The 23,936-nt window shown below is 41.4% G+C and overlaps 1 protein-coding gene across 5 annotated transcripts; it reads left to right on the top strand.

The window, feature by feature from the left end:
* Positions 1-7: 7 nt before the first annotated feature.
* Positions 8-21,856, top strand: GEMIN6 (gem nuclear organelle associated protein 6). Of its 5 annotated transcripts, XM_075862797.1 has the most exons (5): positions 168-188; positions 1,396-1,494; positions 6,949-6,999; positions 10,126-10,267; positions 21,466-21,856. In XM_075862797.1, exons 3-5 carry the CDS (start codon positions 6,975-6,977, stop codon positions 21,836-21,838), a joined length of 540 nt encoding a protein of 179 aa, XP_075718912.1. In that variant the 5' UTR covers positions 168-188; positions 1,396-1,494; positions 6,949-6,974; the 3' UTR covers positions 21,839-21,856. The 5 variants fall into 5 exon arrangements, with proteins under 5 accessions (XP_075718913.1, XP_075718910.1, XP_075718912.1 ...); XM_075862798.1 differs by lacking the exons at positions 168-188; positions 1,396-1,494 and adding an exon at positions 8-104; XM_075862795.1 differs by lacking the exon at positions 1,396-1,494 and having other exon boundaries at positions 101-188.
* The last annotated feature ends 2,080 nt before the right edge of the window (positions 21,857-23,936 follow it).

Genomic DNA, 23,936 nt, shown 5'->3' with positions numbered 1-23,936 from the left:
CGATCACCACTGTCGTACAAGCCAGCTATTGGTTAAGAACGTGTGACGTCCCCTGCAGCTCCTCCTCTTTCCGGGGAAGGACGTGCTTTTAGAGCCGTTGCCTGGTAACTGTAGGGAGGGGCCTGGTAACTGTAGGGAGGGGCGGGGTAACTGGTGACCATGGAGCTTCACTACACAGTGTGATCGTGGTGGGTCTTTGTTGTGCTGGGAGCATTTCCTCACAAATCCAGAATAGAAATACTTGGTTTCCCATAAATAAATGTAGTCACAGAGAAAAAGCATTTTCTTCTAAGAAAAAAAATAAAGCACACAGTACATATAAGGCTAGGTTCACACGAGCATGTTACGTCCGTAAAGGACGGAATGTATTTCAGCCGCAAGTCCCGGGCCGAACACACTGCAGGGAGCCGGGCTCCTAGCATCATAGTTATTTACGACGCTGAGTCCCTGCCTTGCTGCGGGACAACTGTCCTGTACTGTAATCATGTTTTCAGTACGGGACAGTAGTTCCACGGAGAGGCAGGGACTCCTAGCGTCGTGCATAACTATGATGCTAGGAGCCCGGCTCCCTGCACTGTGTTCGGTCCGGTACTTGCGGCTGAAATACGTTCCGTCCTTTACGGACGTAATGACCTCGTGTGAACCCAGCCTATGTCCACTCATGTCAAATTGTAAAAATACTATTCAGCTGCATTCTTAGGGCTTGTTCACGGCATCCGAGTGGCACTCGATAGTTTGCACAGACCCGGCTCTCCGATCCGTGAAGAGATAGAACATGTCGTATCTTTCCACGGATGGGACTCAGGCGGCACACATTGTTGTGTGCAAGAGCCTTTAGTTAAACATGCACTCCAATCTGTCCCATCCCCCAACCTGTTTGAAAATGTGATGAAGTGTAAGGCAGTCCAGCGTTTTGTCTTAGGCCTCGTGCACACATCAGTATTCTGGTCAGTATTTAGAAGCCAAAACCAGAAGTGTAACATAAACAGAGAAAACCTATAATGGAAAGATTTGCACCTCTTCCGTGTTTTGGATCCACTCCTGGTTTTGGCTTCCAAATACTGAAGCAAAATACTGTGCACGAGGACGACCGTAGCCATGTGCACGGCCGTGATTTTCGGGTCGGCTGGCAGCGGAGTGTCATCCGCGAGCAATCGCAGGCCGTGCGCATTATTTTCTATGAGCCTGGACTGCAAAACACGGCCGTAATAAGACATGTCCGTTCTTTTTGCAGTCCAGGCTCTGCTGCAATGCACGGACCATGGGAACCACGGTCGTGTGCATGGGCCCATACAAATGAATGGGACCTCAATTCACCCGTGGATTTTCGGGGGAATTGTAGCCGCAAAAGCACGTTCGTGTGCGTGGGTCCTTACCTGGTGCTTTATGTCACAGGTAGCCACTCCGTTCTGAGCCGCTGTTGGGTCATGTGATTTCCATTTTGACTCCTTGAATCCTACAACAGAAATCCGCTACTTTGAAATACAGCACCAGGTAAGACAATACACCGGACCTCCTTGCTCTTCCACTTTCAAATGGGGTTGCGGGGTGAAAAACAAAAAGCGGAGTGCTTCCTCATAAAGCTGGGACACAACCCATTTTGGAAGTATAGTATCACATTTCTTGGGTTTTTAAAAAACAAAAATTCTGGCATCTCTTTTAGGCTAGATTCACACACAGCGTTTTTTTTTGCGAGTAATGATATTGACCAGTCAGTATGTATGAGGGGAAGGACACACGTAGCGACCGAGACGCCGAACAAACATAATAATAATAATCCTTACTTATATAGCGCCAATGTATTCCGCAGCACTTTACAATTCAGAGGGCACATGTACAGAAGACAACATCAGAAATTACATAGTGACAAAACGAGATAATAGTTCAAACAAGAGGAGTGAAGGCCCTGCTCGCAAGAGCTTACAATCTGTGGGGGAATACGGGTGACCTAAGTAGTAAAGATGTGGTTTTACAGCAAATTTGGGACGTATGAAACGGGCTGAGCGGGTGTCGGCTGTATGTTACAGCCGACACTTCACTCCAACCAGAGCGGTCCTGCTTGTTTAACCCCTTAGATTCCGCAGTCAATAGCGATCTCGGCATCTAAGCCATTAGAAAGAGGGAGTAGCCCTCTCGTGACGTGATCGCGGGGTGCCGATAGTTGTCATGGGCCTCTAAAAAAAAAAAACACGATATACTGCAATATACTAGTATTGCAAGCGATCCAAGTCCCCTAGAGGGCCTAATAAAAAAAAAAAAAAAAAAAAAAAAGGTAAAAAAAACAATAAGTTTTTTTTAAATGTACATAAAAATATTAAAAAGTAAAAAAAAAACATTCCATTTTTACCGTAATGTAAATTTTTTTAAAAAAAAAAACTGGTATCGTCACGTCTGTAAAAGTCTGAACTTTTCTAATATAATATTTAACTCGCCAGGTAAACGCCTTAAAAACATGTATGAAAAATGTCAGTTTTTTGGTCACCTTAGCGTCCCCAAAAAAATTGAATAAAAAGTGATCAAAAAGTTGCATTTACATCAAAATAATGCCAATGAAAACTACAGTTCACCCCGCAAAAAATAAGCCCTCATACTACTCCCTCAATGAAAATACAAATAAGTTATGGCTCTCAAAATGTGGCAACACAATCACAGTTTTTTCCTTTGCAAAAGTGGTAGAAACTAAAAAAACGATACAAATTTGGTATCACGGTAATGACACCCCGCTACTGACTTTCCATTTACACGGCAAAATTTTTGAAACGACTGGAAACAACCACAAAACTGTTATGCCCCCTAAGGCCAGGATCACAGTTTTTTAAGCAGATTTTAGGCAATTCTTTGAGCCACAGCCAGAAGTGGTTCCAAACAATACGCATAAAGAAAAGACAGAATCAGCGCCAAAAAAAGGCCGAAATTGTCCCCCATTATTTTCAATGGGAGGCATAGGCATTTTTTTAAAAAAAACTTTTAGTAGCTCGCAGGAAAAAAGAAAAAAAAGCATGTCCTTTCTTGCCGTGGTTCAGCCTCTGACCGCCCAGTGAAATCAATGGGACGCAGAAAAGCCCTGCAGCGCTAGTTTCCAAGCGTTTTTTGCCTGCGGTTCTTGCACTAGCTTCAACGGCCACTGGCGAAAACCGCGGCAAAAAACACAGGCAGGTCAAAATCTGCCTCAAAATTCCTGAAGGAATTCTGAGTCAAATTTTTTTATTAGGTAATACTGTATGAATAACCAATTTATCGTTTATGCTATTGACCGTGGCAATTCTCGTCACAAGATTGTAAGTGTAAATGGCAAAAATCACTATCTTTTTTTTATTCGGACATAAAATACATACACTGCACCATTCGGTTTTGCCTTTCCCGCCATTACTGAGGCACTAACCAGTGAACCACATCGCTGAGCATCCTGGCGGGATGTGACGTCAGTAGGTAGGCGTGTCACGTAACGTGAGGAGCTGCGGGTTTGTAGAGAGCGGTGTGACAGTTGAGGAGGCTGATGCGTGTGGACGCGTAGTACTGCAGAGAGGGAGGAGACGCTGGATAACGCTGTGAGTAGCACAAAGTGCGTTTTTCCTTGATGGCTGCGTTCTGCAGTGGTAACACGGACAAAGGGAACTTGCTTGTGCTAGACGCCTGCATAAATTCGTGAGCACGTTCCCAGAGCTGACAGATGAGCTACGATCTCATCTTCCCGTGCAGTTACAAGCTATTGTTCCCTGTTGTCAGCCATTTCAAGCTGGTGGGAGCCGGTTTGTAATGTTTTCCAATGGAATGAGTGACAAGAAGTAGAGAAATCTGCCCCGTGACCACTATTCATATGACCAGTTCTGAGATCCTCCAGAATAATTTCCATGCATATGTGTGAATGATGACTGTTCTAGCTTTCCTCAAGGCTCTAGTTTCTGATGGATCTAAATAGATTACCGATCCCATTGACTTTAAGGGGATCCTATAAGCACCACCCCATTTATTTTTTTTTAATACTGGGTAGCAGACTATTCTACTCTGCTCATGTAAATGAATAAAAACCTGATCCATTGAAGTTAATGGGGAATTCCGGCGATGGGCATTCATGATGTATCTATCTCCAGGCATATAGGGTAGCGGTGATGAAATATATACACTGTACATATAATTGATTTCAGTGGTCTGCAGCCGGCAGTTCCTGTACATTCAATGTGCAGACAATTTGTGTGTGAACACTACCATGCGCAGTTCTGATGTATCTGTACAATAGATCGGATAATGGTAACACCATGATCTGTGCAGTAATCCAAAATGGCAGGCGTCCGAGAGAGAGAAAGAAGGAGCGAGCAGGCAGACTGCGCGCTGCTCATTCTACTAATCTATGGGTATTACGAGAACAGCCCAGTAAAGTTTGGTGGAGGAGGACTAATGCTGTGGGCTTGTTTTTCAGGGTTTGGCCTAGGCCTCTTCGTTCCAGTAAAGGAAAATCTTAAAGGACAACTAAACGATTGACAAACTTCTGACATGTCGGAATTTTTGATTGGTGGAGGCCCGAGCACTGAGACCCCCCACCAATCGCTAAAATGAAGCGGATGAAGCGCCCGTGTGAGCGCTCAGCCGCTTTTGTTTCTGTTTAGCTTGTTCCGGAAAGCCGCTGCATCGGAGTACAGGCTCATAGAATTTCTATTGAGTCCGTATGCCGATACATTGACTTCCGGAAGGCCCTAACAGATCCGAAGTTACACGGGGCTCACACGAGCGGTTCAGCCACTTTGTTTTAGAGGTTCGTGAGGGTTTCAGTGCTCGGACCCCCACCAATCAAAAGTTCTGACATGTCAGAAGTTTGTCAAACGTTTAGTTACCCTTTAAAGTGGTCTCCAGCCCTAAGAAATTGGTGGCCTAGCCTTAGAATAGGCCATCAATACCTGATCAGTGGGGGGTCTGACTCCTGGCACCTCCACCACTTTGAAGGGGCTGCTGCGGTGGTCGTACGAGTGCTGCTTCCCCTTCGTGCTGCTTGTACTGTGAATCGCTGACCCGCTTGTAGCGGCGGTTCATAGTATTACAGCCTGGGTCTAAGTGTAAAATGAGCTTCATGTGTGAACATCTATCATAACAGGGTATTTGGCAGCATGCTATATTTTTTTATAGCGTGTACGTTTAGCGTATACTCATACGTCGGTATACGTTTCTGTCCGTTTTTTACCTAAACAAAGGTATACTTTTTTTTTTTAAAGTGAACACTGATAGAAAAAAACCCTGCATATATATTTACTGTATGTAAACGGATACAAACGTATAGCATTACGTTTGCATACGTCGCCATTGCAGACTACGCTTTTCAGTACTTTAAAAAAACAGTATCCCAATGTAAACCATGACAATCATAGACCAAACGGATGCTATTTTGGTCTACGTTTGACCCATTATAGTCTATTTATACGCCAAGCTAGACATTTCAATAATTTTTTAGTGTTTAAAAACGTATACGTGCGGCGGATAGCACAAATGCGATGTGAATGGGGCCTAAGGCCTAATTCACACACACACTGTACTAGTTACGGAATCCACCACTAAAATTCCACAACAATGTACAGTAGAATTTTAGTAAGGACACCTCCTGTTTTCACCTAATGGACCAGGCCATTTTTTTTTTAAGTCTGACGTGTCAATTTATGTGATAATAACTTTGAAATACTTTTATTTTTTTAATCGATTCTGAGATTTTCTCCTGACATATTGGACTTTAAGTTAGTGGTAAAATTTGTTTGATACATTCAGTGTTTATTTGCAAAAAAATACAAAATTTAGAGAAAATTAGCAAAAATTAGCATTTTTCTAAATTTAAATGTATCTACTTGTAAAACCTAGTAATACCGCACAAAATAGTTACTACGGTAGTTAAAATGTCCCATATATTAGCACCTATAATACCCCTTGGCCAGTATTATAACCATAAGGCATAGTCCATAATTAAGAAATCCTATACACGCCTCATATTAATGTATACAAAAGAAAAGTAGTCTTTCAGACGTGTTAGTCCAAAAATATTAATTTTATTGTTCCACAAATGGAATACCCTCCCAAAGATACCCATACAAATACATACAAGATTAAAACATCCTTAAAATCGAACAACTTTTTATCCCCTAAAATGTTGATAGTTTTCATTTCCACAAGGGTTAAAGGAGAAAAAGCACCCCAACTTTTGGAAACCAATCTCTCCCGAGTACAGCAATATCCCACGTGTGGTCATGAACTGCTGTTTGGATACACGACAGGGCTCAGAAAGGCAGGAGTGCTACTTGGCATGCAGATTTTGCTAGAATGATTTTTGGGTGCCATGTCGAATTTGCAAAACCCCTGCCGGACCAAATCAGTGGAAACTCACCAAAAGTGACACCATTTGGGAAACTACACCCCTGAAGGAATTTATCAAGGAGTATAGTGAGCATTTTGACCTCACAGGCTTTTTGCTGAATTTAGTGGAATTATGCTGTGAAATTGGAAATTATTATTTTTCTTTTTCTGACAAAATGTTGTGTGCCCAGTTTGTGCCACCGAAGACAAATACCTCATATGTTAAGCAGGTTCTCCCGGCTATGGCGATACCATATATGTGGATTTAAACTGCTGTTTGGGCACACTGTAGGGTTCAGAAGTGAGGGAGCACCATTTGGCTTATGGAGCGCAGATTTTGAATGGTAGTTGTTCTGTTTAGAGTTTTACTGGCATTTCGGTTTATAATGTGGGGGCATATGTAAGCTGTGCGCAGTACATTAGGGCATAATAAGAGGGTAAAATAATCCACAGATGTGTGGCCGGTGTCACACTGATAAATGGTGCCCAATCTTATCCGCTTTTGGAACGCTCTGCACATTTACTCTGCACTTGTGTATTTTGCTTTTTATTTCTGGGTATTGTGTATATTTTATGTCTACTGTCTACATATATAACCTTTATCTGTATTTTCTCTTTCAGATTGCAACCAATTATCACTCAGTACAATGGATATTGGTGTGGCTACACAAGGTATCTGCATTTTTACACACCGCACTATTCACCTACTGGAATTAATAAAAATAAGACCGAGAGGGATCTCCATTACGTAGGCTTAAATAAGAGCGCATTCAATATTGTAAAAGACAATGTGTGGAGGTCTCATGATAAATGTGGTGTCGTTAAAATATATATTGATACTGTAAGATAATGTACAGAACCTGTATGGCAAAAGGCTCTATGTGCCGCCGTATGGGGCCTCCGTGAGGTATCATCGTTTTGCTTTCTATAGAAGAATACATTGATAATACAGCATGGAAAATGCTATGATTTCTATTTGGAGGATTCTGTATGAATTTGTGAGGGGAAAAAAACCCTAAGTGGGCCTCAATATAAAATGGGAACCACATTCAGTATATTACGGGTCTTAAATCTGGTTTTGTGCATGAGTTCTAGAGCCAGAAAAATCACATGTACTATTCATATACGTGTTGGTGTTTTACATTTTTGTTTGTTGAATTTGTGCCATAGTTACATAAATGATACCTTTTTAGAGTTGATTCAAAATGTAAATTTTCATGTTCAGACCATGAGACACCCTTTAAAACTGCTCTATCCATCTATAAATCTAAGGCACTGATCACATCACGTTTATGCCCACCGTTTAACGTATACTCCGGGAAAAGCTCCCAATATATACGTTAAACTTCAGCTGTGACTGATGCCTATGGCATTCATCACCCATAGGCTATTATGGCATCTCTATATGTCACGTGCGGTATACGTGTTTTACAGGATCCTGTTGTATGAAATTGCGTAGTCCACAGTACGGGAAATGTGTGATGTGAACAGGGCCACATTATTCTTTCCTTGCAAATGACATCACTACAGCTTGCACTTGGATTGTCCTTCTCTAAGACATCTGAACCGCAGAAAAAGTGTCCTAATTTTTCTATAATCTCGTACATAGTTTCTTATATGGATCCTCTTCTAGTTTGAGCTGAATAAAGAAACCAAAAACTGCCCTGTGTAAATAAGGCCTCCTTCACATCCTTTTTTTTTTTACCCGTTTTAAAATGCATGCATTTTCCTTTTAGTCTCATTTTCTACATTAATTTTTTTTTTCTGGCGATTAAGTCCTATAGAGCAGTCTATGGAGAAAATGCCAGAAAAAACTTTATACCTAGAGCAATTTTTGCTAAAAATGCCACTGACCCCAAAAAAACTCTAGATATACTTATATTTTACAATAATCTTTAAACAAACGTCAGGCCGCTACACCACAGAAAGAGTCAAAACGCTGTGCGTGAAATTGGCTTTTCAGCCTATGGATGTGAATAACAACTATGGATGTGAATAACAATGGTTTCTTCCACTGACCGTAAACCAAGATCATGAAAATGGCAAGGAATTGAAACACAAAGAATTTAAAGAGGCTCTGTCACCAGATTATCAAATCCCTATCTCCTATTGCATGTGATCGGCGCTGCAATGTAGATAACAGTAACGTTTTTTTTTTTGTTTAAAAAAAAAAAAACGATTATTTTTTGGCTAAGTTATGAGCAATTTTATATATATGCAAATGAGCCTTTCTAATGGACAACCCGTTTTCTCTTATTTCCAACTGGGCGTGTATTGTGTTTTTAGCAACTGGGCGTGTTTACTTCTTTCACTGCACAATCACACTGTGCTATGGATCATGCTGGGCTGGAACAATGAGAAGTGTATGACGCTGATTAGTCACAGATTGGTCAGCCTCATACACTCCTCTGTACAACACCCAGTTGGTAAAAAGTAAAAACACGCCCAGTTGTCCATTGAGAAACTCATTAACATAAATCTAAACTAGCTCATAACTTGCTCAAAAATGATCGTTTTTCAAAATAAAAACCACTTCTGTTATCTACATTCCAGCGCCGATCAGATTATGTAGGAGATAGGGAACTTCTAATCTGGTGATAGAGCCTCTTTAAAGAGGCTCTGTCACCAGATTTTGCAACCCCTATCTGCTATTGCAGCAGATAGGCGCTGCAATGTAGATTACAGTAACGTTTTTATTTTTAAAAAACGAGCATTTTTGGCCAAGTTATGACCATTTTTGTATTTATGCAAATGAGGCTTGCAAAAGTCTAAGTGGACGTGTTTAAAGTAAAAGTCCAACTGGGCGTGTATTATGTGCGTACATCGGGGCGTTTTTACTACTTTTACTAGCTGGGCGTTCTGACGAGAAGTATCATCCACTTCTCTTCAGAACGCCCAGCTTCTGGCAGTGCAGACACAGCCGTGTTCTCTAGAGATCACGCTGTGTCGTCACTCACAGGTCCTGCATCGTGTCGGACGAGCGAGGACACATCGGCAGCGGAGGCTACAGTTGATTCTGCAGCAGCATCGGCGTTTGCAGGTAAGTCTAGCTACTTACCTGCAAACGCTGATGCTGTTGCAGAATCAACTGTAGCCTCTGGTGCCGATGTGTCCTCGCTCGTCCGACACGATGCAGGACCTGTGAGTGACGACACAGCGTGATCTCTCGAGAACACGGCTGTGTCTGCACTGCCAGAAGCTGGGCGTTCTGAAGAGAAGTGGATGATACTTCTCGTCAGAACGCCCAGCTAGTAAAAGTAGTAAAAACGCCCCGATGTATGCACATAATACACGCCCACTTGGACTTTTACGTTAAACACGCCCACTTGGACTTTTGCAAGCCTCATTTGCATAAATACAAAAATGGTCATAACTTGGCCAAAAATGCTCGTTTTATAAAAATAAAAACGTTACTGTAATCTACATTGCAGCGCCTATCTGCTGCAATAGCAGATAGGGGTTGCAAAATCTGGTGACAGAGCCTCTTTAAGCTGCAGAACATTTCATTATACAGTGACTGAGATTTATTTACAGAAAACCTGCTTCATTTACACCCAAAATAATTGTAAACTATAGAAGATATCACCTGCTTACATATTAATTAAGTGTAATACTGAGGGGGTAACACTGAGAGGAAAGGGACATGTGACTATAAACTGGGTACCAAGGCTTATAAGATTATGAAAGACCCAAAATGGGGATATAGATGCACGTATGAGTTTGGCGCTATATTCTACAGGTGCATATTCATTATATATGATTAGTAAGCATCATTGTGTTTAACCATTTCATTACTAGAGCAGCAGAAAACCATAACCAGCTGGATTGACAAAACCCCACTGGAGTGGCAATCTTATGTGAACAAAGAGGTCACAGTTCTAGCTGATGAGAAGAACGAATATCAGGGATGGGTCGTCACAATCGATCCGGTGTCTGCAAGGTAAATGTAATTTCCATGTGATAAGTTGTTGATGGCTGAAGATCGACAAGTACAGAAATCCAGTATTCGCTGTGAAATATACAGTATGTCTACTAGAGGAGTTAGATATACATATTCCCCCACCCTGTTTCTGGTGATAGGAATGCGTCATTACTGAGGGGCACGTTGTTACTTATGTTTGGACACCTGTAGTGCAGTGCAATGGGGTTTGTTATGTAAATGTCCTGTTCTTTTGTACAGGAAGGACACATAACCAAGTACGCTGAGAGTTCTAATATCTGCAACAGAGGGAGATGTATGGCTACAGGCTCTTAACCCGTTAGTGACCGCCAATACGCCTTTTAACGGCGGCCACTAACGGGCTTTATTCTGATGCATATGCCTTTTTACGGCGCTGCATCAGGATAAAGTAAACAGAGCAGGGAGCGTCAAATCTCCCTGCTCCCAGCTGCCAGAGGCAGCTGAGGGCTGGGGGCGTCCCTGCTCTGCCGTATCGATCTCACCCGTTTAACCCTTCAGATGCGGTGCGCAATAGCGTTCACCGCATCTGAGTGGTTTTGGAGAGAGGGAGGGAGCTCCCTCTCATCCCGGCGATACGATCGCCGAGTGTCTGTGTCTCCAATGGCAGCCGGGGGGCCAATAAAGGCCCCCCAGGTCTGCCTGGAGCGAATGCCTGCTAGATCATGCCGGAGGCATGACCTAGCAGATGCCTGTCCGTTTTAAACGGACAGGCAGTAATACACTGCAATACAAAAGTATTGCAGTGTATTATAATAGCGATCGGAGAATCGCATATTATAGTCCCATAATGGGACTAGTAAAAAAGTAAAAAAAAAGAAAAACCCAGCTTTTCCCCTTACAAAATGCTTTACTATTAAAAAAACAAAATAAAGTAAAAAAGTTACACATATTTGGTATCGCCGCGTCCGTAACGACCCCGACTATAAATCTATTACATTATTTAACCCGCACGGTGAACGCCGTAAAAAATGTAATAAAAAACTATGGAAAAATTGCTGTTTTCTGTGAATCCTGACTTAAAAAAAATGTGCTAAAAAGTAATCAAAAAGTCGCATCTACTCCAAAATGGTACCAATAAAAACTACAAGTCTTCCCGCAAAAAAAAAGCCCTCATACAACCGCATCGGCGAAAAAATAAAAACGTTACGGCTCTTCAAATATGGAGACACAAAAACAAATAATTTTGAAAAAAAAGCGTTTTTACTGTGTAAAAGTAGTAAAACATACAAAAACTATACAAATTTGGTATCGTTGCAATCGTAACAACCCGCTGAATAAAGTTATTGTGTTATTTATATCACACGGTAAACGCTGTTGATTTAAGACGCGAAAAAGAGTGGCGAAATTTCAGGTTTTTTTCTATCCTCCCCCCCCCAAAAAAAAGTTAACAAAAGTTAATCAATAAATAATATGTCCCCCAAAATGGTGCTATTAAAAAGTACAACTTGTCCCGCAAAAAACAAGACCTTACACAGCTATGTCGACGCAAAAATAAAAAGGTTATAGCTCTTGGAATGCGACGATGGAAAAACGTAAAAAATGGCTTGGTCATTAAGGTTTAAAATAGGCTGGTCATTAAGGGGTTAAACACCATGTTTCACAATCATTTGTAAAAATATAATTATATATTGTTTTGTAAGAGAAGATATTTACATGAAATTCTAAAAGAGAGAGATAAATAAATATTCCTAATTTAGCACTCTCAAATTTAATTTGCTTACTAAAAAACGTCTGAAAATACGGAGCTGGTTTCAAGGGAAAACCGCTCCTGATTTTCAGACTATTTTTTTTTAGCAACTCGCGTCTTTTACGGACGTTTTTGGAGCTGTTTTTCTAGAGTCGATGAAAAACTGCTGCAAAAACGTCTCAAGAAGTGACATGCACTTCTTTTTTGTGGCCGTGTAAAAAAAACGGCCCATCGGAACAGAACGCTGTTTTTCCGATTTAAATCAATGCGCAGATGTTTGGAGGCTGCTGAAAATAAGCCGTGTGTGAACGTACCCTTATACAAAACTAGCTTCCAAGTAGTTGTCCATGTAGATAGCACTTCTTAAAATACATGATATTAATATTTTAGAAACATCCTGAATGTGTTTTTTTGTTTTTTTTCCTGCACTGATCATATTAAATCTAAGTATAAAATGTTCAAGTGTGGTCAGAAAAAAAGGAAAATAAACTAATATGTTTTGGTTAGTAATACAGTCATACATATCTTACAATGGCATCGCGGGAGTTATGCTTTAAACAAAGTCTAACTGGGGCATATTTAGGCTGGCAATACTTTTTAGATTGCTGTTGGCTGAAAGCTTGATCGGCCGACAGCTATTCCTTCATACACCTGTGCGCTCGTATCGGGCATGTTGAAATTCCAAATGCCCGACCATTCTCTTCCCCGACATCTGTCATCGACGGAGAGTCTGGACATCGCTGTAAACCTTAGATGGCTGTTTGTTCCTGATGAAAACGGGTTCAGCCGACATACTTATAATGTGTGTTGCCCGCTTTAGATTTATAGATCTAACTTTCAGTGTAATTTTACACGTTAAATGGTCCTACAAAAGTACAGATCAAAGTCTGTAAAGAAATCCTTTTCAACCAACTGAATATGAGGGAAATTGTGAATCACGTATGTCCAGAATGAGAGATACATGGTTACTTACTTCCAAAAACAGCGCCACACCTGTACAGAAGTTGTCTGATATTGCAGCTCAGCTATATTCAAGTGAATGAAGCAGAGCTGCAATACACAAGACTTGTGGACAGGTGTGGCGCTGTGTTTGGGGAAAAAAGCAGCCTTGTATTTCTAATCCTGGACAGCCCCCTGAAAGAAACTTTAATTTTCTTTGGAGTTCTCTTAGGAGTCCGATGATCTCCCAGTCAGTAAGTAGCACCAGGAAGATTCTGTACATTAAATACACAAAAATATTATGTACAATTTTTAACCCCTTAATGACCGCCGATAAGCCTTTTCACGGCGGTCATTAGTGGGCTTTATTCTGATGCAATAGACTTTCTACGGCACTGCATCAGAATAAAGTAAACGGAGCAGGGACCTGTCAAATCTCCCTGCTCTCAGGCTGGGGGCATCCCTGCTCCACCGGGTGAGATCGATATTAGTATCAATGTCACCAGTTTAACCCCTCAGATGCGGTGCTCAATAGCGTGCACCGCATCTGAGTGGTTTTAGAGAGAGAGGGATTGAGCTCCCTCTCATCCCACTGAGACCCGGCGAGTGTCTGTGTCTCGCCGAGTGTCTGTGTCTCCGATGGCAGCCGGGGGCCTAATAAAGGCCCCCAGGTCTGCCTGGAGCGAATGCCTGCTAGATCATGCCGGAGGCATGACCTAGCAGATGCCTGTCCGTTTTAAACGGACAGGGAGTAATACACTGCAATACAAAAGTATTGCAGTGTATTATAATAGCGATCGGATGATCGCATATTAAAGTCCCCTAGTAGGACTATTATAAAAGTTGAATAAAGTAAAAAAAAAAAAAAAGTGAAATAAAAATGAAAAACCCACTTTTTCCCCTTACAAAATGCTTTACTATTAAAAAAAAAAACACAATAAAGCAAAAATGTTACACATATTTAGTATCGCCGCGTCCGTAACGACCCCGACTATAAATTTGTTACATTATTTAACCTGCACGGTGAAGGCTGTAAAAAATAAAATAAAAAACAATGGAAAAATTGCTGTTTTCTGTTAATCCTGACTTTAAAAAAATGTGATAAAAAGTGATTAAAAAGTAGCATCTACTCCAAAATGGTACCAATAAAAACTACAAGTCGTCCCGCAAAAAAAAGCCCTCGTACAACTGCATCGGCTCAACAATAAAATAGTTATGGCTCTTCAAATATGGAGACGCAAGAACAAATAATTTTGGAAAAAAAAGGGTTTTTACAGTGTAAAAGTAGTAAAACATACAAAATCTATAAAATTTTGGTATCTTTGCAATCGTAACAACCCGTTGAATAAAGTTAGTGTTATCTATACCACACGGTAAACGACGTAGATTTAGGGCGCAAAAAAAGAGTGGTGACATTTCAGGTTTTCTCCTATCCTATCCCCCCCCCCCCCAAAAAAAAGAAAAAGTTAATAAAAGTTAATGAATAAATTATATGTACCCCAAAATGGTGCTATTAAAAAGTACAACTTGTCCCGCAAAAAACAGGACCTTCTATAGCTAAGTCGACGCAAAAATAAAAAAGTTATAGCTCTTCGAATGTGACAATGGAAAAACGTAAATAATGGCTTGGTCATTAGGGCCCAGAATGCAAACAGAGAATGGGTTAAACCACAGTTGCATTGGACAAGGGCCATAAAGTCACCTGCAGTAATTAGATTACACCCCAAGTAAGGCCAGAGGGATATCTCTGCAAATCCTCGATGAATCTGAGGCAAAAACCACTTGTAATAGATGCAGATTTTGTTGCCCATTTTACCCTATGCGTTGCAAAGGGTGAAAATTCTGCTGCAGAATTGACTTGCTGCAAAGTTAAAAAATGTAAATTCCATGCCAATTTTTTTCCGGTACATGTGGATGGGGCTTTGAAATGTATTGTACTGTAAATTTCTGAAGGTTTTCAGTGCAGCGTCTGAATTCACACGTTGGGGATTTAGCTGCGGATTCCGCACTTAAATCCTCATCAAGTGACATTCCGCATCCAATGCAAGTGAATTCGTTTTTTTTTAACCCCATTCACATGCTTCAGAAAAAAATCTGTGGAAAATATTAAACTCGCTGCGGATTTTAAAATCTGCAGAATATTCGTTATTGCCAAGGACTTCGTGCTGAAAAGCCATGAATTGGCTCAATTGAATTACAGCCGATATCCGAGTTTTAGCCACAGATTTTCTTAAAAACACATGTGCGAGCATAAGCGCTCATAAGTGCAAAATACCTCCTGGCATATGGCATGTTTTGGAGCGCATTGAATTTTTTTATTTTATTTTTACATTTTTATGGAATTTGTGGGAAAAAGCTTTTGAGTAATTTGAAGGTAACACAGAATTCTGTAGGCCCTTACTGTAGCTCTAAGGCTGGGTTCACATTAGCGTTGCTTTCCATTGAGGGGTTCCGTTGACTGCGCTATTGATTCCGTCAAAATAACTAAACCCTTTGAAACGGTGACAAACGGAAACCATTAGCAAAGTATCCATCACCATTGAGATAAATGGTGATGCAAACGGAAGCTAAGGTTTTAGTTTGCCTTTCCGTTGAGGAGTTCCCCCGACGGAAAGCAACGCTGATGTTAACAGGCTTTAAGGCTGAATTTACTCAGCGTTTATTCTAGATTTCGATGGGGTTTTTTGCACTGTTTTTTTATTTATGTTTTTCCCCCCCAAAAAAAACAAATGCTTACATACACAGCGTTTTGGTTTGTAGCGTTTTTGGGGTAGGTGGAGTTTATTTATTTTATTTAATTATTTATTCTTTAAATTCCGCATGCTTTAGGTATAGTGTTTTTTTTTTTCTGGTGCTTTTTCCATTGGCTTCGCTATAGGACTTCAGAAATGCTTTTTCCAAAATTATACTAATTTAAAAAAACGACACTAAAAACGCTCGAAATACATGGCGTTTTTGACACGGCATGCATTTTTACTACGATTTGGTGTGTTTTCTGTTGCAGTACAAAAACATGTTATTAGCTCCCCATCCTAAATACCACCAGTTGCATTAGGCTTAGGGCACATTAAAACTAAATCTCTTTTCTGCAATTTGACCACTCTGGTAATTTACAGCAGCAGACAGAAATTGCATTGCAGTGAATGGTATTTTGAAAAATATTGTCAGACACAGCAGCCAAAGGTTACTTTCACATGTAACGGAATTGCTGTGAATTTTCCATCCGGATTTGGCTTCAACAAATCTCATCCACACGCTCCAGAAAATTACGGGCAGAAATTGACCTGCAGATTTTTTAACCCCTTCAGGCAAAGGAGCACCTAGTGGATTTTGGGATTTTTTTGGGATTTTTTTTTAGCATATATTTTAGGTACCATGTCAGGTTTGAAGAGGTCTTGTGGGGCCAAAACAATAAAGACCCCCAAAAGTGACCTCATTTTGGAAACTACACCCCTCAGGGAATTTATCTAGGGGTATAGTTAGCATTTTGAACCCACAGTTTTTTTGCTAAATTTATTTGAAAATCGACTTTTTTTTCTGAAAAAAGGTAGCCATTTTTAATTTTTACAAGGAATAAAGGAGAAAAAGCACCCCAACATTTGTAAAACAATTTCTCCTGATTACGGAAATATGCCATATGTGGTAATAAACTGCTGTTTGGACCCACAGCAAGGCTTAGAAGGGAAGGAGCGCTATTTGGCTTTTGGAGCTTTAGCCAAAATGGTTTTTGGGTGCCATGTCGCATTTGCAAAGCCCCTGAGAGGCCAAAACAGTGGAAACCACCCAAAAGTGGAAATTACACCACTTAAAGAATCTATCTAGGGATATAGTGGGCATTTAGACCCCACAAGTCTTTTGCAGGATTTATTAGAATTAGGCGGTGATAATGAATATCAACATTTCTTCCACTAAAATGTTGCATTTTTTTCAATTTCACAAAGGATAAAGGGGGAAAAAGCTGCCCAACATTTGTAAAGCAATTTCTCCCGAGTACGGCAATACCCCACGTGTGGTGATAAATGGTTTTTCATTAGAAAGTAATTAACCCTTTCTGGACTGATCCATTTTTTTTCTTTTCCTTTTTAGTTTTTTTCCTCCCCGCGTTCCAAGAGCCACAACTTTTTTATTTTTCAGTCAATAGAGCGGTGTGAGAGCTTATTTATTGAGGGACGAGCGTTCGTTTTTATTGGTACATACAACTTTTTGAGCACTTTTTATTACATTTTTAGGTAGAGCCAAGGTGACCAAAAAAACAGCGATTTTGCCGTTTTAAATTCTTTTTCACGTGAGACACTCCATACATCACCCCCCACACTAAGACATGCTATGTTGTGGTGCGCGCAGGGGTTAATGCGCAGCGCATTTTGCGGAGTAAAAAATACAATTTTCCACTCATATGCCATTTTAGTGCACTATATGTTATGCCCAGTTTGTGCCACTGAAGACAAATACCTCATAAAATATTAACTGGGTAAATTGGTGTTTAGGCACGCTGCAGGGCTCAGATGGGAGGGACGCCATTTGGCTTTTGGGGCGCAGATGTAGCTTGGCAGTGGTTCTGTTTGGGGTTTTACTGGTGTTTCAGTTTATAATGTGGGGGCATGTCATCTGTGCGGGGTACATCAGGGTATAATAAGAGGTTATAATAATGGGGTACATAAATAATAATCCGCAGATATGTGGCCGGTGTCACACTGATAAATGGCGCCCAATCTTATCCGCTTTTGGAACACTGCACATTTTGCATCACCATATTCTGGGAGCCAGAACTTTTTTATTTTTTCACCACCGGAGCTGTGTGAGGGCTTATTTGTTGCGGGACAATCTGTAGGTTTTCATTGGTACCATTTTGGGGTACCAGAAATTTTTTTGATCACGTTTTATTCCATTTTTTGGCAAGCAAGGTGACCAAAAACCATCAATTCTGACAATGTTTTTTATTTGTTTTTTTATGGCCTTCACCCTGGGCTATAAATGACCATTATACTTTATTCTGTGGGTCGATACGATTACAGCGATACCAGATGTATATAATTTTTTTATGTTTTGCAGCGTTTGTGCAATAAAATCACTTATTTATAAAATCAATAATTTTTTGTGTCACCATATTCTGAGAGTCATAACGTTTTTATTTTTCAGTCAAAAAAGCGGTGTAAGGGCTTGTTTTTTGCGGGATGGGATGTAGTTTGTATTGGTACCATTTTGGCGTACATGCGACTTTTTGATCACTTTATTGTATATTTTGGGAGGGTTGGTAACCAAAAAATTGTGATTCGGGCACTGTTTTTCGTTTATTTTTTTCGTGGTGTTCACCGTGCGGGAAAAAGAATATGACAGTTTTATAGTTGGGGTCGTTACGAACGCGGCGATACCAAATATGTGTACTTTTTTTAACGTGTTAATTTTTTTCCTATAATAAAAGACTTATTATACTAAAAAAAGCATTCTTTGTTTATGTCACTTATAACTTTTATTTTTACACTTTTTTTATAAACATTTTTATTATCTTTTTTTTACTTGTCCCACTAGGGGACACTTAGACTTGCAGCTCTGATCGCTGCTGGAATACATTACACTACACACGTAGTGTAACGTGTTCTAACTGTCATTGTGACGTAACTGTCACACTGACAGGAAGCATCGGAGGACGGGCCGGAGGCTGATCCTCCGAGGCTTCCGTACATGGCAACCCGGAGGTTATTGTCTGGTCTCTGGTTGCCATGATAAGGATCGCCAGCCCCCGCAAATACATGTGGGGGGCTGCCGATCCGCTGTAAACCTCTTCGATGTGGTGATCGCAATCGACCACCGCATCGAAGGGGTTAATTGCCAATTTCAGCGGCGACAGGCCGCTGATCGGCAACGGGGAGAGCAGGGCTGACACCCTGCACAGTTAACCGCCGCTGCGGTGTAGCGCCGCGCGGCGGTTAACTGTTAAAGCGCGGACGTAACTGCACGCCCAGGTGCGCGAAGTTACTGCTCACCTGGACGTGCATTTACGCCAAGGTGCGGGAAGGGGTTAATCTGGAGTATGTCTATTTATGCTGTTGAATGGTTGCATATTTGTTGCAAGTTTCCTTCTACTTCCACAGCAGCAAATCAGGCAGGAAATCTGTACCAAATCAAACAGCATTCGGTGGATACATTTGTCTGGAAATCCCTGCAGCATCTGGGTCGGATTTTCTGCAGAGATTTCCCCATCAAATCTGACCCGTGTGGACATACCAAAACATTGCACTTTTTTTTTTTTACTTCAATAGGAAAAAAACCTGTTGCTTTTTACCCCTGTCCTGCGCTGTAATAGTATTCTGTAATAGTACGTCAGGGGTAATTCCCGTGAGCTGCTATACGATTACGGTGCGTTGCCCAGACCATCACATGCCAGTGTCTGCTCTACACATCCCGCTATAACGGCTGTGATCGAACATAATTCCCAGCCATTCGACCCCTTAGATGCGGTGTACAACATGTCCCCCGTCCCCCCAAAAAAAAAACAAGCCCTCATACAGTAGCTACATCGATGGGAAAATTACAAAATGATTGCTCTTCGAATGTGACAATGAAAATAACTGAACATATCGCTGTGGTATTTTAAACACCTTTATAATTATTTTTAAAAATGTTACTCTTTGTATTAGGGATGCACGATGCATCTAAACTTCGATACTGTTTCGATACTGTGCATCCCCAAACGGTTCGATACCGTTATTTCATGTATTTCGATGCTTAGCTGCGCAGCCGCACAACTCAGTATAGTAACACATGAGTGTATGAGAGCGGGGCTGGGGCTGTGTAATACAGTCACTGCCCCGCTCCTGAGTCCTGATAACAAGTTTGCGCCGTCAGGATGATGTGATGCGGCCAGCGCTGCACTAATGAGCGGCGGCACTGAAGACAGAACATGGTGGGCGTACTGCAAAACACCCCCCACGTTCTCTCTCATTAGTGCAGCGCCGGCCGCATCTCCTCCTGCTGACCGCGCGCACACTTCCTGTCAGGAGCGGAGCAATGGCTGTATTACACAGCCGCAGCCCCGCTCTATAACCGCGGAGATCCGAGAAACCTCTCATCTCCGCCGTTATTCCCGTGAATGCTGCGATCACAGCGGACTGCGGCATTCAGGGGAAAATGAGAAGGGGGGATGCCCCTTGGATCGCATCACAGGGAATTCCTATGATGCGATTGAGGGACATACCATATATGGGCAGACAGACCCCAGGGCTGTCCTACCATATTTCCTGTTAGGGCATACTGAGGTATGTCCTAACAACTGCCTGTGTACTATCAGTACACAGGTTAATGTACTGTAATATAGATATATGCCAGTATATTAGAGTTTAAAAAATAAAGTAAAAACATAGTAATGTTAAATAAAAAAAATACACATACACCTTTTTTACAATAAACATTAAAATAAGTCTCAATACATAAAATATACACATTCTGTATTGGCGCTGCCGTAATAACCTGCGCAACAATTTTTATTTTATTTTATAAATTGTAAAAAAATAAAAACTGCTTTCTTTTACTTTGGCCGGGTTCACACGAGCATGTTACGTCCGTAATGGACGGAACGTATTTCGGCCGCAAGTCCCGGACCGAACACAGTGCAGGGAGCCGGGCTCCTAGCATCACAGTTATGTACGATGCTAGGAGTCCCTGCCTCTCCGTGGAACTACTGTCCCGTACTGAAAACATGATTACAGTGCGTGACAGTTGTCCTGCAGCGAGGCAGGGACTCCTAGCGTCGTACATAGCTATGATGCTAGGAGCCCGGCTCCCTGCAGTGTGTTCGGTCCGGGACTTGCGGCCGAAATACATTCCGTCCATTACGGACGTAATGTGCTCGTGTGAATCCAGCCTTATTGTGGGGCACAAGGTGTGATGAATTTAACCTCCATGTGCCTCACATTAATAGTAATTAACCCCATCATGTACCTTACATATTAACCCATTATGACTGAGAAACATGATGGGGTTAATTACTATTAATGTGAGGCACGTGGAGGTTAAATTTGTGTACTTCGTGTACGCGCCTCACATCAGAAAATGGAAGAACTTTTTTTTATTTATTACTGTTGGAAAAGTATCGAAATCGCAATCCTAAACGAAGTATCGATATCGAAGTCCAAATTCTGGTATCGTGACATCCCTACTTTGTATCCTGGATACATAGAAGCTGTATCTTGCGCTCTGAGCCGAATCCGTTCGATCAACGGGAGTGACGGCAGGTTATCGATCGCAAACTTGGATGTGATTGATAACAGGCGGATTCTGTATGTTAGAGACACGCAGGACCCGCTGCCACTGAAGCTGTCGGTCTGACTGACCTGACAGATTCGGTTTTGAGCTTCTATGTATCCAGGATGTGGTAGGTGCAAAACGACTGCCACTAGTAGCCTAAAGGATTACGTTTCCCCAACTTCAGAGAGGGATGCATATCTTGATGAATCTTCACTAAACGCAAACAAACAAAACAAAAAGCTTTGTCAGTTATTTCTAGCTCTGCCCTAATGAATTAGTATTGTTTCATGGTTATAATTCTTTTTAGTGTTGTCCTGGTTACCTTTGAAGATGATCAGAAGACCTCTGTCCGCATGGTGATGGGGCATGCAGTGCAGAAAGTGGAAATACTGAAAGAATCAGATGAAGTCACTAAACACAAACTTATAAATCTCTTCAACCTTCAAGGAAGCAGCACCTACAACAAGGAGGATCTGGAGACCAAAAAGCTCAATCTGAAAAGCTGGCTGCAGCAGAATAACATTCCTGTTACCGAACAGGGAGAGTCAATGAGGACATTATGTGTGGCTGGAGTGTTAACCGTTGATCCTCCGTATAGCCCAGAAAACTGCAACAGCACAAATGAAATCATATTGTCTCGCATACAAGGACTCATACAGGGTTATATGACAAAGCAATAAAAGAATGCACCGTGGTGATATTGGCTGTCCAAGCAGTTTGTACATCATAAATGGGGGGACATTGTCATGTACACGGCATGATAAATTTACATATGATGTGTAGAAGCAGTTAAAAGGCAATTTCCACCATGTACTTTTATTGCATTTCAATTAGACGTTCCATGAAAGTTTGATTAGTGGGGGGTGTGACAATTGAAAACCCCACCGATCCCACATGGCCTTTTCCTGATAATACAATTAATTTTAATAGAAAGTAACCACCTGAGTCACTATGATTATAGCATATCCGTTATATATAGTTACAGTACTGGGAAAAGTACAGTAAAATTACCTTAATCCAACATTTGTTTTCAGTGCCCGACTACAGTGGAATTTCACAAGACCAGTAGCAGAACAGAATCCGTGTTTGTTTGTGTTTTGGACATTTCTCTTGAAGGTTCTCTACCCTTACAAATGAATTTTGTAAATTTTTCTATGACTGTCCGTGATAATCTGGCTCCTATCAGATGCTGTTGTTGCTGGGTTAAATGAATTTTACTGTATTTACAGATGTCTTATTTTAAAGGCGAACTCAGTTTTTTATTTACCCAAGTCTTGCTGCAAAGGGGAGGAGCTAGGTGCAGAACGGTGGGAGCAGAGCTGAGTGACCAGGGATTACCTGCAGAGCACATCATGCTGGTTCACCGGAAGTTAGGGCCGCAGGGGCAGACTGACATCTGGTGAAAACATAGCCAGATCTTCGTCAGGGGTCAAGTGTTCAGGCAGCCGGAAATGAAGTGCGAAATACACAGCATGGAAGAGAGTGAATAGAGCTGGTTTCATCACAGCAAAAGTGAGTAATAGTCTGATTGCCCCCCACGTCCCCCCAAATAAAAATTAACCCTGAAGTGCTTCTTTAATACTTGTTATCTAAACCATTATCTTAGACGGTTCGAGCATAACCATGGAATAAATAATGGAATTTTTTATAACTTTTCAGTATACAAAGTATAACCTTTATTTGCTGAAGCCAGAATACTCCTTTAATAACAAATTGCCATTCCTTAGCAATAACTGATATAAAACTATGGGATGCATTTGGTTGCAGATTAAAATGACTAAACAGTTATGTGTAAGTGTACGCTTTGCAGAACTGCTTCAAATTGGACTGATCAGGTTAAACATGCTGCTCGATATGCAGGATGCGTTTTATAGGGCAGGAGAACCAGCTAACTGCCTTTCAGGAGTCTCAATCCCAGAAGTGCCTGATATTACTCTGGCTGCACCTCCAAAACCAACCTTGGTTGTAATCACAGGGCCGTGTCCTGACCTAGTGATCCTAATGATACCCTGAATTGTTTCAAGCTAGTCATGAGAAGCGGACCATACTATGACCACAGTACCTACAAGCGGGATATCCTTTTAAAGATCTTAAACTATCAAACAATGCTGTATACGTACAGTGTAGTTAGAATAGTAGTGCCAATGTAGTTAAAATACTATCATACAGAATTTCTCATACTATTGTGCCATAATTAGGGTATGTGCACACACACTAATTACGTCCGTAATTGACGGACGTATTTCGGCCTCAAGTCCCGGACCGAACACAGTGCAGGGAGCCAGGCTCCTAGCATCATACTTATGTACAATGCTAGGAGTCCCTGCCTCGCTGCAGGACAACTGTCCCGTACTGTAATCATGTTTTCAGTACAAGACAGTTGTCTTGCAGCGAGGCAGGGACTCCTAGCATCGTACATAACTATGATGCTAGGAGCCCGGCTCCCTGCACTGTGTTCGGTCCGGGACTTGCGGCCGAAATACGTCCGTCAATTACGGACGTAATTAGTGTGTGTGCACATACCCTTACTCGTAAAATTGTGCCAGCCACATAGTAGTATCCACAGAATAGTTAATGCTATAGAAGTGCTGAAAACGATGTGCTGAACACCGCATCCCAAATAATAACATCCAATGTCCTGCACTACTCTCTACTTAGGCCTCATTCACACTGTAGTATTTTGCATCCGTTTTTTGGAAGCCAAACCAGGAGTGGATCCAAAACATGGAAGATGTGCTAATATTTATATTATACTTTTTTCTGTGTAGACGCCACTTT

Source organism: Rhinoderma darwinii, chromosome 4, assembly GCF_050947455.1.
Source record: "Rhinoderma darwinii isolate aRhiDar2 chromosome 4, aRhiDar2.hap1, whole genome shotgun sequence".
In the NCBI taxonomy this organism is placed as follows: Eukaryota; Metazoa; Chordata; class Amphibia; order Anura; family Rhinodermatidae; genus Rhinoderma; species Rhinoderma darwinii.
The sequence above is the reverse complement of the archived record's forward strand: the minus strand, read 5'-3'. Positions and strand labels throughout refer to the sequence as shown.